The 13875-nt window shown below is 43.6% G+C and overlaps 1 protein-coding gene across 1 annotated transcript in view; it reads right to left on the minus strand.

Moving 5' to 3' along the window:
• Positions 1–13875, minus strand: part of Vwa3b (von Willebrand factor A domain containing 3B) — a 187850-nt gene that overhangs the window by 57333 nt on the left and 116642 nt on the right. Inside the window, exons 15-16 of the mRNA XM_052745145.1 lie at positions 10469–10602; positions 8087–8244 (exon numbers count right to left, since the gene is read on the minus strand). Of these exons, the coding sequence (XP_052601105.1) occupies positions 8087–8244; positions 10469–10602 (292 nt within the window). The remainder of the gene's footprint in view (positions 1–8086; positions 8245–10468; positions 10603–13875) is intronic.

Consider the following 13875-nt stretch of genomic DNA (forward strand, 5'->3'; position numbering starts at 1 on the left):
CAAACAGAGCCTGATTCACCACAAGTACACATTTGTCACCCAGGTGCTCCTACTACATAAGGGACTGTGTATTATGCTCAGGAGTCAGTAATTAACTGTTTGAAATGTAGAGAGCACACTGTAGGATTCATTTTTTTTGTTTTGTTTTGTTTTTCAAGACAGGGTTTCTCTGTGTAGTTTTGGAGCCTGTCCTGGATCTCACCCTATAGACCAGGCTGGCCTCGAACTCATAGAAATCCACCTGGTTCTGCCTCCCAAGTGTTGGGATTAAAGGTGTGCACTGCCGCCCGGCTCAATTTATTATTTTAAGAAAAATCACCTAATTAGCCACCGAGTGGCCGAGTCATACCTTCCTCACACTTAGCCTTCAAAGTTTGACAACTGAAACCAGAAAGAGGCTGACTGGGCATGAGAGTTTCAGATTTAAAGCACAAAATAGTAAACATTTCTACTGATGTTACAGTAGCTGAGTGAGCCAGGAGTGTGCCAAACACCCAGACACAAGAAGCACTAGGAACTCTAGCCCTAGGAAGACCCAGGGCACTAAAGTGGGTTTACCCGATTTACAGGGGAGCCTTTGAGGGAGGAATCTGTAACGTTTCAAGTGTGACTTTTTTTTTTCACTTCCCGCAACATATCCCACCCATGTCTTTCAGGCATAGAACAGTGGGCAAGAAGAAGATGAATGGGGTTTCCTGGGGCAGGGACCGTCTATGCTTGCCTCTGTCACTCAGAGCAGGAGGCATGCAGCTGCTGGAGTCGGAACTGTCCTTCATGTCACTGCAGCTCCTGAGGAAGGATATGTAGCTTCTGAGCAGGCTCGTTTTGGTTGATTCTGTTGATACCACAGACAGAGGGTTATAGAACTGGGGATGGAAGGGTGTTTGGTTAGATAGAAGTACCTTGTTAAATGAATGTAACTTTAGGCTGGAGACCTGGCTCGGTCAATAAAGTGCTTTCTATGCACTTACGAAAACCTGAGTTTGATCCTCAGAAACAATTTGAAAGCAAAAGCCAGGTGTGGTAGGAATCCTGTCACTGGGGATGTGAGAGTTCCTTAGGGCTGGCTGATTCACCAGTCCAGTCTAACAGGAGAGATCCAGGCCAATGAAAGACCCTGTCTCAAAAAGGCGGGGGGAGGCAGGTGGGAAAAACACAAGTGACCCATCTCCTAAGTAGAGAGAGAGAGAGAGAGAGAGAGAGAGAGAGAGAGAGAGAGAGAGAGAGAGAACATGAAGAAAATGTCACCCGACTGCCTGGAAGAGATAAGTCAGTGTTCACTCACTTTATTGCCTTAGGAGCCTTGAGGCAAAGTAAGAGATCAGGGTAACCCCTGCTACCCACAACCTCCAGGGTGAAGGGCACTGCGGCAAGGTGGCGCTGACATCCACTGGTTACAGTTTCAATGTGACTGATGGCTAACACAAGAGAATTACATATAACTTTAGTTTTCCATTTCAGAGGATGGTCTGCCATAATGGATTGTATTCTTCAATTCATTTCAAGCTGTGCCCTTATTGAAAAGGAATTTGTTTCTAAGCTCATTCAGACTAGAGGAGGGGGAGGAGGAGGGAGAGGAGGAAGGAGAGGAGGAGGGAGAGGAAGAGAGGGAAGAGGAGGGGGAGGAAGAAGAGGAGAGTGACGTTTCTTGCAGTTGTAGAGCTGAGGTCCATGTTTTCTTACAGGCAAGGGGTCTTTCTCAGTTCCTTGAGATACTATGCACATAGTCTACCATGTGTGTTCCCATCTTTAGGTCAGCCATGGTGCATTCAATTTCCCTCATAGTTCAGGTCTCCCTGACTTTCTCTTCTGCCACCAGCTAGAGAAAGCTCCCATTTCTTTAAAGGGATTTCTGTGTGGTTACACTAAACCCCCCTGGATCGCTTTGTGTTTAGGTTAACGCAACATAATCCATAATCCTAAGAGTTGTGCGATATCTCTGTTAGGTCACTTTACAAATTCTGCTATCCACAGTTGCTGCCAGGCAGCTTACATCGCATTATCCTGTACCCTCTGTTAGTCCTTGCAACTGAAGAAGGCATTGACCAAATATTGACATTTCCTTGTAGGCATTAAAGAATAATGAGTCTATGGCAAGATGTTTTGATTACTTCCCACATTTGATAACCCAAACGCACTGGTGGTAGACGTGTTCTGTGCTCTTTACGAGCCAGAGGCACAAGCACCACAACTCTAAGTAGGCATCTGTGAATGAATCCTGCTGTGTTCTCAGCAACAGACCCACTCTTCCCCACAAGATAGCAGCAATGATTACTAGTGGGAAATCTTCACATGGCCGGGTTTCTTTCCCCTTCTTATCCACAGAGTAGTAACCCCAGTGGGTTCCATGACTGGAGAAGGGAGCTTGCCATATGAAGCTCATTGGTTTTCTAAGTAACTAGGGGGTAGATCCTGTCTCGGCTGTTGCTTTAGCCCGGAGTTAAAAAAAAAAAAAAAGACACATTTTCTTGGGAATGATGTCTGTGGGCCAGAGATCAATGAGGCACAGAAGAAAACTAAGTGAAAACCTGTACTTGGCAATGGTGTAACTGCTCCCCACACTGTCCACTCACTCACCATGTTTCATTATTTTTCTACACTAAACATTAAGGTAAGATTAAATGTAGTGCATGGCTGCCTGTCAATATCCAGGATCCCAAATCTGAGAGACAAAAGTCATTAAGACACTTAGAAGAAGCATAAAACTGTAGTTCTAGCAAAAGTCAGGCTCACCAGAGATAGGATGGCAAAAGAATTCGGCCAAGGATGGGAATGGAGGCTGTTTGTTTCCACAGGGCTAAACCATTAGCCTTCTGGACAGTGTCATCAAAAGCAAGTAGACAGGACACGCATGAGCCTCAACGGTTATGATGGCCTTTTCTTGCCTAGACACATGAGACACCAAGAGGCAGCAGTTCCTGAGATACACTTAGCACTCTGGTCTGAGGAGCCTGACGCTGCCACTTCAAGCAGTACCAGTGAAGACACAAAAATCTATCAGAAATGCAGTGAAAACTACTAAATCATGGAAACCACAGCCCTCAAAAACAGGCCATAGTCAACATGTCTAACAAACACGGTGGCAACACGCCAAAATAAAAGACTTCAATAGGATCCAGAGTCTCTAATACAGCAGAGCACTCAGGGCACTATTTAAAAACACCACTTAGAGCCGGGCGGTGGTGGCGCATGCCTTTAATCCCAGCACTCGGGAGGCAGAGCCAGGCGGATCTCTGTGAGTTCGAGGCCAGCCTGGGCTACCGAGTGAGTTCCAGGACAGGCGCAAAGCTACACAGAGAAACCCTGTCTCGAAAAACCAAAAAAACAAAACAAAACACCACTTAGGGCTGCAGAGACGGCTCAGTGGTTTTAAAAGGCCCATGATGCTCCTGCCGAGGACCCACTTCAGTTCTTAGCACCCATGTCAGGAGGCTCACAACAGCTTGTAAACTCCAGCTCCTGGGGATCTGACGCCCTCTTCTGGCCTCCGCGGTTACCTGCACTCATGGAAGTATACCCAGCACACATACATACACATGTACACACACATACACACATACAACACCCATATACATCCCAACACATATACACATGCACACACAACTAAAATAAATAAGTAGTTTTCAAATATATTCACTCTTCTGTCAAGAAGTAAGAAAAACACACCTTGAATAACAAAAGGCAACAAAATGTCATCAATGAAAATCAGAAATTAAAATTATTTGATGAGAATTTCAAAGACGCTGTCCATAAAAAAAATTTTTGATGAATAAATATAATTCTCTTAGGGGAAATAAATAAATAGAAAATAAAACTGATAACTCCCCTAACAGGACTGAATACAAACGAGAGGAGAAGACAGACACAAATCATGATGTCAACAGACATGGGGGGCATAACTACAGACCTTGCAGCAACTGAAAATCCATAAAGGAACACAACGAACAACTTGCCTCATAAAGTAAGAACTTAGAAAGAAAATGACCAAGTTCTCAAAAGAAATCATGAATTTCCAAAAATCAGACAAGATAAAACAGATGATAAGGACATCTTAAAACCATGAGAAATCAAGCTCAGAATGAAGAATCTCTTTTCAGAGATTTCTGGGTCCAGTTGTCTCCATGATAATGTTACATAAGACACAGAATTTGCATCCCTTTCTTCCAAGAAGGGAAGAGGAGAAAAAACTCAACCCATTTGATGAGGATGGTGTTAGCTTGGCATGAAAACTCGGAAAACAGTCCTTAAAAAGAAAGGAAATTGAAGACCAGGAACTTTTATGAACTTTGACATGAAAGTCTTCAAAATATATCAGCAACTGGAGTGATAGATTATAATCACTGTACACTGAGACCATTTAGGAAATATTTAAGGTGTTGTCTTAGTTAGCTTAAACTGACAACTTGACACAGCCTAGAGTCACCCAAAAAGGGAATCTCGACTGAAGGACTGTGCAGATTAGATTGGCCTGGGGGGTAGGGATGGGGGGGTTGGGGTAAAGGGAAGGGGGTGGGAGTGTTGTTGGTTGGTGTAAGAGGACTGGCCCAGTGTGGGTGCCACCATTCCTTGTACAGTTGATCCTGGGCTGCATGAGAAGGTTAGTGAATTATGGGCCTGGTAAAGCAGCGCACAGTGTTCCTCTGTGAATTTGCCTCAAGTCTCTGCTGAAATTCCCAACCTGACTCCCTCAGTGGTAGACTCTAAAATGAAATAAAGCCTTTCCTCTCCAAAGTTGCTTCTGGTCAGAGTGTTTAATCACAGCAACAGAAAGTCAACTAGAAAAAAATATATAAGGCTGCTTCAGTATTTGAAAACAAACAATGCCATCTATCCCATCAATAGACCAAAGAAGAAAAGTCAGATATCAATTGACATAGAAAAAGCACCTAATGAAATCTAGTACCCATTCATGATGCAAAATAAAAACCTTCCAGAAAGTTAAGTGGAGTACATTCTCAGCTTGATAAAGAATAGATGAAAATCTGCACAGCTGAAATCTTATTTAATTGGAAAAAATTCTTTCCCCCCAATATTGGAAAAAAGAAAATGATGACCACTGTTACCATTATTCAAAATAGTACTAGAGATTCTAGCCACTGAAATGGGGCAAGAAGGTGAAATAAAGCCAGAAAGAATGGAGATAAGAAATACAAAAGTATCCCTACTAATATGGTATGACCCTAGAGAACATGACAAGAAATCTACCCAAAGTAGAACTCTTCAGCAAAGTACCCAGTTACAGAGTCATCAAAAATCAGCTACTGTATTTTTATGAGATATGCTGAAAATTACAAAATGCTACTGTTAGACATCAAAGAAGACCCAAATGAATGGAGAGAAATTCCATGCTTACAAGTTGGGTGATCTGCCAAACAAAATCATACAATTCATGCAATTACTAATGAATCTCAGAGAGTTTTATAATTGAAATGGACAAATGTATTCTAAAGTTCGCACAAAAACATCAAGGCCTAGAATAATCAAACTATTCTTTAGAATAAAACACTAGAGAAATCATTGTCTGTGATGTTGATACCCACCAAATCAAGACCAAACGGTATTGGCAAAGGGAAGAGAATGGATCAATGAAACAGAACACAGAAAATAAATTTAATGCACATAAAAATGTTCCACTGATCTTTACCAACATGTAAAATTAATGAAATGAAGTATTGAGTTTTCTAAAAGGCTTTGTTTTTATTTTGTGTATATTAGTATTTTTTCTGTACATATGTATTACACCATGTGCATTCCTGGTGCCCACACCACAGAGGCCAGAAGAGGATGTCAGACCCACTGGAACTGAAGTTAAATAGTTGTGGGTTGCCATGTAGGTGCTGGAAACTGAACCCAGGTCCTCTGCAAGAACAAGCGCTCATGTTCTGAACCATCTCTCCAGCCCTGAAGTATTGTTTTGTTGTTGTTGTTGTTGTTGTTGTTATTGTGGGAAGGGTTACAGGGAGATACAGCTAACATTAAGGGGGCAGAGGGGTAATATGAAAACTTAATACAGTAGAAACTCCCTAAAATATATACATATGTGAGGGCAATCTAAATGAAATCACCAAATAATGGGGAGACAGTGTCTCAACCGGCCATCTCATGTCACCAAATGAAGTTTCCAGTACCAGGTTTGGGTTATATCTAATTGAGTTGTTGGCCAAAGGGATCCCATGGAAATCCAAATAACCCAGGCTGTTGCCAAGACTATAGGTTGATCTCCACAAACTGTCAGCAAGGCCCCGTTGCTGAAGACAACACCTACACAACTCACTGAAGACGGAAATGTCAAGCGGGTGTCTGCATAGAGCCTTCATCCCTATGTTCCATCATCTTTGGAACTGGAATGTACTCGGAATGCTCTCAAAAGAGAAATGTAAAGATCAAGCCAGCCACAACCCCTTATCTGCAATGGTGTCCTGCCTACAAGATATGCTAGGGCAACGGTGGCACAAACCTTGTGTGAGTAACCAACCAATAAATGATTTGACTTAAGGCCCACTCCATGAGATGGAACCCATACCCAACACTGTTGTGTAACCAAGAACCTGAGATTAGATAGCCCGGGGACCTAGGGCAAACCAAATAATACTGTTAGAAGAAGAAGGAGGAGGAAGAGGAGGAGGAGAAGGAGGAGAAGAAAAAGAAAAATGTAGAGATAAAATGATTCCTAATGGCATTCTGTTATACTCATAGATCAGTGCCTTGCTCAGCCATCATCAGAGAAGCCTCCTCCTGTAGCAGATGGGAACAAATACAGAGACCCACAGCCAGACATTATACAGAGAGTGAGAGAGAGACCTTGGAACAATCAGCCCTAAATGGGATGTCTCCACCAAATCTCTACCCTCAGAGCTCAGGGAACCCCTCAGAAGAGAAGATGGAAAGAATGTAAGACCCAGAGGGGGTGGAGGAAACCAAGAAAACAAGGCCTTCTAAATCAATATGAGCAAAGTTCATATGAACTCACAGAGACAGAAGCAGCATGCTCATGGCCTGCATGGGTCTCCACCAGGTCCTCTGCTTCCAGTTTAGTGGTTTTTATGGGATTCCTGAGCATTCAGTGGGTCTCTGATTCTTGTGCTTTGGCTCTTTTTTTTTTTGGTTTTTCGAGACAGGGTTTCTCTGTGTAGCTTTGCGCCTTTCCTGGAACTCACTCGGTAGCCCAGGCTGGCCTCGAACTCACAGAGATCCGCCTGGCTCTGCCTCCCGAGTGCTGGGATTAAAGGCGTGCGCCACCACCGCCCGGCTTTGGCTCTTTTTTTTTTTTTCTGTTGGTTTGTCTTATCCAACTTCAATGTGATAGTTTTTGTTTTACCTTATTATATTTTATTTTGTTATTATTTTAAATGAATGAGTGAGTAAATGAATGAATGAAAACCTCATCACTAGGGTAAAGGTTAAAAGCTGAACTATTGGCCGGGTGGCGTTGGCGCATGCCTTTAATCCCAGCACTCAGGAGGCAGAGGCAGATGGATCTCTGTGAGTTCAAGGCCAGTCTGAGCTACAGAATGAGATCCAGGAAAGGCACAAAGCTACACAGAGAAACCCTATCTCGAAAAACCAAATAAATATAATATAATATAATATAAATATTGAAATGTAACATTTTAGAAAGAAAACATAGTGATTCCCAAAGGGCAGGAGAAGGTATGTAAGATGTGTAGGTGTGACCATAAAGGGGAAATGTAAAGGGCCCTCATGGGATGGAATTCCCCTGCATCCCTACACATATGATAAAAACCCAACAGTCGGACAAGAAAAGCTGGAACAACAAAACCTTTGAGTTTTACCAATGCCAATACCCTGATTGTGGTGTCATAATATTATTCTGTAAGATGTTACCGTGGGGGTAATGCTATGATATCATGCAAATTGTCTTAATAAAATTCATTGAAAAAAACCACACACACAAGAGGTTTAGGGTAGCTCAGAGGTGGTGGGCTTGCCAGGAATGAGCAAGGCACCAAAATAAACAAACAATGCTTAAATTAGGGTCTTAAAAGAAATTCCATGTGGGTTTGGTTTTAGTCCACCTCACTGGAGGAAAACCAGCCGAGAGTCATGCCGTTCTGTGCACAAGTACCTGCATGGAGGACTTTCTTCTTCTGTGTCTTCCCATCTAAAACCTTCCGCGGTCCTTTAAACACTTTTGGAGGTGACACAGCCTTTGAGTCAGCATCCGATGGAGAGTTTGCACATTTTTCTGGGCTGGAAACCACGGAGGAGATTTCCTTTTGATGCCTGTTTGGGTCAGATTTTTTTTTTTAAGTAGACCAATAAAAAGGATATAAGAAAAATGTCCATTAAGAAGGAAGAGAAGCAGATTAATACATTCACATTGAACACTACAGACAAATAAAAGAAGTGAGCATCCCCAGGCTACCCTCTCAGGAGGAAGTCCTTTTAACAAAGAGTGTCAGCAAAATGGGAAGGCTAAAAGACATGTATTGATCCAACCTTCCTGTTCACTAAAACTCAGTCTTCCTGCTCTCAAATTAAGCACTAATATGCCTGGGTGCACGGAGACAGGAGAATAGTCAGGTCCAGCCCTTGAGTTTGGCAGTGCGACTCCTATCACAGATGTGTGACCTCACTGAAGTCACTCGATTCAGGAGCTTCTTCTGTGCACTGACTACAGGGGGCTGCCGTGAGGAGGAATGGGAGGCAGCATGCCAGCGCTATGGAAACCAAGCCAATTCTCTAACCGAAGTGTCATTTAGCAAGCTCTTGTTAAACATCAGACTTCCCACACCAGCAAAAATGGCAGCAAACGATTGTAGAGAATCTCTGAGACCAGGAGGGATCCAGAAAGGCTCAAGTCTCCTCCCAGGCATTTCTGTCTCTGGGCTCTGAAAAGAGCAGCCACAGAACAGCTGTGTGACCCCACCCCATGGTCTGTCTTTTGTGTGAAAACATCTGCACTGTGCATCCATCCCACAGCAGAAAGGACCAGGATTCATGCACCCACTTCTCCTGGTGCATGGTTTGTCCTCAGCACATTAAAAGGAAAAAAAAAGATTTGGAGGCTGCTACATTTTTTTCCTAACGGAAAACTTCAAAACGGTAGTCTGTTGTTGATAATAGCTAAGTGGAAGAAACCACTTTCCTAGTGCCGTTAACTAAACGGAGAAGTGTGGCTTCTGTAGGCTGAGCCACCTCTTTTGTTTATTAAGTCCGAGTTCCTACTGTGAGCCACACACATCCGCTCTACCACCCGTCACCACCCTTTCCCACATTACAGATGGGAAAGTAAAGCCTCCTTGAGATTAAGCAACTTGCTCGAAGTGTGACAGTTGCAATAGCAACAAGTCTCCAACTCCAGCATGTGATCCTCCCAGCCCCTCCCACCCCCCCGCCCCGACCCCCGACAACAGAAAACACAAAAAACCAACATCACATCCATTGCTCAGACAACAGACCAAATCCAAGTTCTAAGAAACAGCTGGCCATTTTGTCTAAGATTTTCTTCGTTTAAACGAGGAAGACAGTTAAGGTGCTAGTTGAAAGAAACGGAGATGCCAGCTTAATCTCAAGTGATGTTTGCTTATTTGATTTTCAGTTTATTTGCGAAGTTTAGAAACCATTTGTGCTTCCCCAAATTCTCAAAGAAAACACTGCAAAATTTCCTAAGACAACCCACTCTAGGACAGCCCTCTTTTTCTCCTAATTTGATATTTGATATCTGTGTTCATGCTTAATTCATTAATAGGAAGACTTTGTTTAGATGAATAAAAAAATCTGGTTAATAAATGTATCTCCCGTCTTTCTGTTTGCTATCTCCCTTTTAGCTATTTTCCTGGCAGAACGGGCCTGACTATCTGTACGAACAACCTTAAATCACTTGAATCAGCTGTGACACATTTCCTGAGTGTTGGGATGGGTTGCGGTTTTGTCGGAACCATCACAAATGAATGAGAAGCACAGTACAGGCTGGAGAAAGACTGAAGAAGTATGTATCCCCAACCTGTCACCACAGCCCTGATAAAGAAACAGATCCCAGGGCATGGAAAAGTGTGAGAGGAAGTTAAGTACCTATCAACATTTCACAGAAGGAAGCCCAGACCTCAGGCTTTTGATCTCTGGGCTAAGTCTCCATCTCAGGCACCCACCCCTCTTTGCCCTGTCACTGCTTGGGATGGGGAGCTTTCTACACTGGATACAGAATACACAGTGCGTATGTGACCTCAAGCTCACTGTTACCAGACAATCCTCTTTCTGTAAAATACCCTAACAGGACCAGACTACATACTTCTCTCTCTAGATTCCCCCAAGGCCCTTTAGAAAGGGGAAAGCAAGTGGGGGTGGGGGGGAGTGAAGGCAGCAGGGAGGGAGCGGGGCAGGCAGGGGAGAGTTGGGGGATAGAGGGAGGGCTGGGGGCCTGGAGGAAGCAGGAAGGGAGCGGAGGGGGTGTTGGGAGCAGGGGAGAGGCCCCAGCCACAGGGAGGCAGGTGGTTTGGCCGCTCACTTGCTGTCTCCTTGCTTTTCTCTGCTGTACCACCAGTCCATGACTAAGGTCTCCGAGTAAAGCTCCTGCATCTTCTCCAGGTCACTGTAGCCCTGCTGCATTTCCTGAACCAAAAGGCTCATGTCTTCATCCTGCTGAAGGGAGAAGTGGACAGTCACTCCCGGGAGAGTGCAAACACCTTGGGCAGAGACAGCATGAGGCGGAGAAAAACCTAAAGAATCTCATGGGATGCTTTCACCATGCCATGTCCAACCAACTTTATGGTATATTAGTCACACAATAAAGGGAATTTACACAGTCACACATGTGAGGTATTATGACCAAAGTAGTAAATATACCCACCACCTCCCCAAAGCACCCCCACCCCTGTAAATCTACTCTCCTTCCTCTAACCCTTCTCCCCAGTGACCAAGCAATTACTCAACATACTCTGTCACTACACATTAATCTGAACGCTACAGATGGAATCATACAATAATGCTCAAATCCTTTGGAGCTCCCTCCACTCCTAATTATTTTGAAATTCACTCATATTGTAGTGCGAACCCACCATTCATTCATTTTATTGTCAAGTAGTTTTCTACTGTATAGTAAATATAAAAACACATTCACTGGCTTATGGGCCTCTGAGCCCTTTCCAGGCTTGGGCTGTTGCAGATAAAGCTATGAACACTTGTGTATGACTCATCTGTGTGGACACGCGCTTCTAATTATTTTTGGTAAACGGGAGTCTTGGATAACTAGATCGTGTGGATGGTGATGTCACTGATGAACTACCAAGCTGTTTTCCAAAACGGTTGTTCAATTTATAATCGTGCCGGTAAGGGATGAGTCCCAGACCCTCCACATCCTTGCAAATATAGAGAGCACAGAAGGCTGCTGAATCTCCGCCCGTCTAACACTTGCATAATTTGTGGTTTTAATGTGGGTTTCTTGTTGTTAATCAGGATGAGCATCCTTTCGTGCTATTTATCAGACACATGTTGTTTTGTTAATGTTTGTTTTCCCCTAGAACAGGGTTTTGCTCTATATCCCAGGTTAGCCTTGAACTCACGGTTCTCCTGCCTGCACCTTCACTAGCAGATTACAGGTGTGCAGCCCCTTGACCTGGTCCCATCTATATTCTTTCTGATAAAATGCCTGTTCAAAAATTTGGCCCATATTTTGAGTTTTCTCATTATTGAGTTTTGAGAATTTTTTTAATGTTCTGGGTATAAGTCATTCAGTGGACATAGAATTTGAAAATATTCCCCTCCTACTCTAAGGATTTCTTTTTAATATTGCAGCAGTCTTTTCAGAGAAGAAGCTTCTAATTTTGGTTTATTCCAAATAATCAACTTATTTGCCTACAGATTACAATTTTTATATCCTATCTAAAAACATTTTTTTTTTCAGCTAGGCATTGTGGCACACGCCTGCGACCACAGTCCTTGGGAGGCCAAAGTAAGAGAATCAAGAGTTTGAGGCCACCAGCCTGGGCTACATAGGGATAACCTGCCCTCCAGTTTTGTTCTTCAGAAAAGTTATTTTGGTAATGATAAATCCTTGGCCTTTCCATAGGATCAGTTTGCTGGTGTGTATGTGTGTGTGCGCGTGTGTGTGTGCATGCACGTGTGTGTGCATGCATGTGCATGTGTGCGTGCGTGTGCGTGTGTGTGTGTGTGTGTGTGTGTGTGTGATATGCATGTGAATGTGCAGGTGCAGACACAGGGAGTTCTGTCTCCTCCCTTGAACACAAGGCTCTCAGTGAACCAGAGACTTCGGATTTCAGTTACGCTGATGGCCAGCAAACTCTCAGGACCTGCTTGTCTCTGCCCCATAATGCCAGAGTTATAGGCACCTGCAGCTAGGCCTGGCTTTTTACATGGGGGCTGGGGATTCAAACTCGGGTCCTCATGGTTGCAGAGCGAGTGAGGGCTCTCACCCACTGACCCGTCCGTCACCCAAGCCCCAGTTGGTTCATTTTTATTAAAATCCCGCTTAGATTTTGACTGGGATTGTATTGAATGACGGATCCATTGGAAGAGAATGGACAGCTTAACACTGTCAAGTCCTGCAACACGCATTCAGAACGCACCCCTCAGCAGAGTCTCACCGCTGTCCGTGTGAAGGTCTTTCACATACTTTGACCCATGTATCCCCACACAGTTTCCTTCTTTCTTTGTTTCTGATGCTGTCGTCTGTGAGTTGTATTTAAAATGTCTGTTGTTCTTTACTAGTAGTTGGAGACAAGGTTGGTTTTTGTACACGTGCTCTTAGGACACGATCTGGCTAAAGTCAATGATCGGCTCCAGGAACTCCTTTGTGTGTTCCACAGTATTTTCTAACTCGATGACGCTGCTGAATGGAAATAAAGACAGACTTCCCTCCACTCTGGTGCCTTTCGTTCCCTATGCTTCTGATGTGTGAAGTGGCAAGAGCGCGCATCCTTGCACCTTGCCTGGTATTTGAGGATTTAATTATTACAGAAATGTGCAGGGAATCTGGTAAAAAGTTTTTAATGTATAAGTTGAAATGGCTGTATTTTTACAAAGATTTATTTCATGTTATGGGTATGGGTGGTTTACCCGCATGCTATGTATGTGTACCACATGCGTGCCTGGGACCTGTGGAGGGCAGAGGCGGGTGTGTGATCCCCTCAAACTGGAGTTACCGTTGGTTGTCAGTTGCTATGTGGGTGCTGGGAACCGAACCTGGGTCCTCTGGAAGAGGAACAAGTACTCTTCATCTCCGAGCCATTTCTCTAGACTTAAGTTTTGTTTTGTCTTTAATAAGCTGAGGAATGATGGGCTGATAACAGCTGCTTAGGACTCAGTAGATGGCTCCGTACCCACTCACACACGGTCCGCACTAATTAGACTCAGGAAGCTATTAGTAATTCTTTACAAAGACGTGAAGTCGTGAGGGAGGTGGGTTGGTGGGTCCTAGGGGAGTTCAAAGGGAATAGTGAAGAATGTGTACATGTATGAAATTTTCAAAAGATAAATAAAAATAACAATATTGGACTGGAGAGATGGCTCAGCAGTTAAGAGCACGGACTGTTCTCTCAGAGGAACAAACACCTGTGATCCAGTTCCAGGGAACCAATGCCTTCCTCTGGCCTCCAAGGACACCAGTCACGCATGTGGTGTACAGACACACATGCAGGCAAAATGCTCATACATGTAAAATAAAACAATAAATACAGAAATAAGCATGTTGCTATGGCACCTTATATGTTGATTTTTAAATGTTAAACTAGCATTGTATTCCTGCACGAATTCCCACATGAAGAATCTATCACCAAAGATCAACTTACTTTCCAGTACAGAGGATCAAACCCAGATCCTTGTACGTGCTAAGCAAATGTTCTACCATTGAGCTACACCTTCAGCCCCAGAACTGATATTACTTTCATCTTAAATATT

This window comes from Peromyscus californicus, unplaced genomic scaffold (assembly GCF_007827085.1).
Source record: "Peromyscus californicus insignis strain IS unplaced genomic scaffold, ASM782708v3 Scaffold_19__1_contigs__length_69161282, whole genome shotgun sequence".
Lineage (NCBI taxonomy): Eukaryota > Metazoa > Chordata > Mammalia > Rodentia > Cricetidae > Peromyscus > Peromyscus californicus.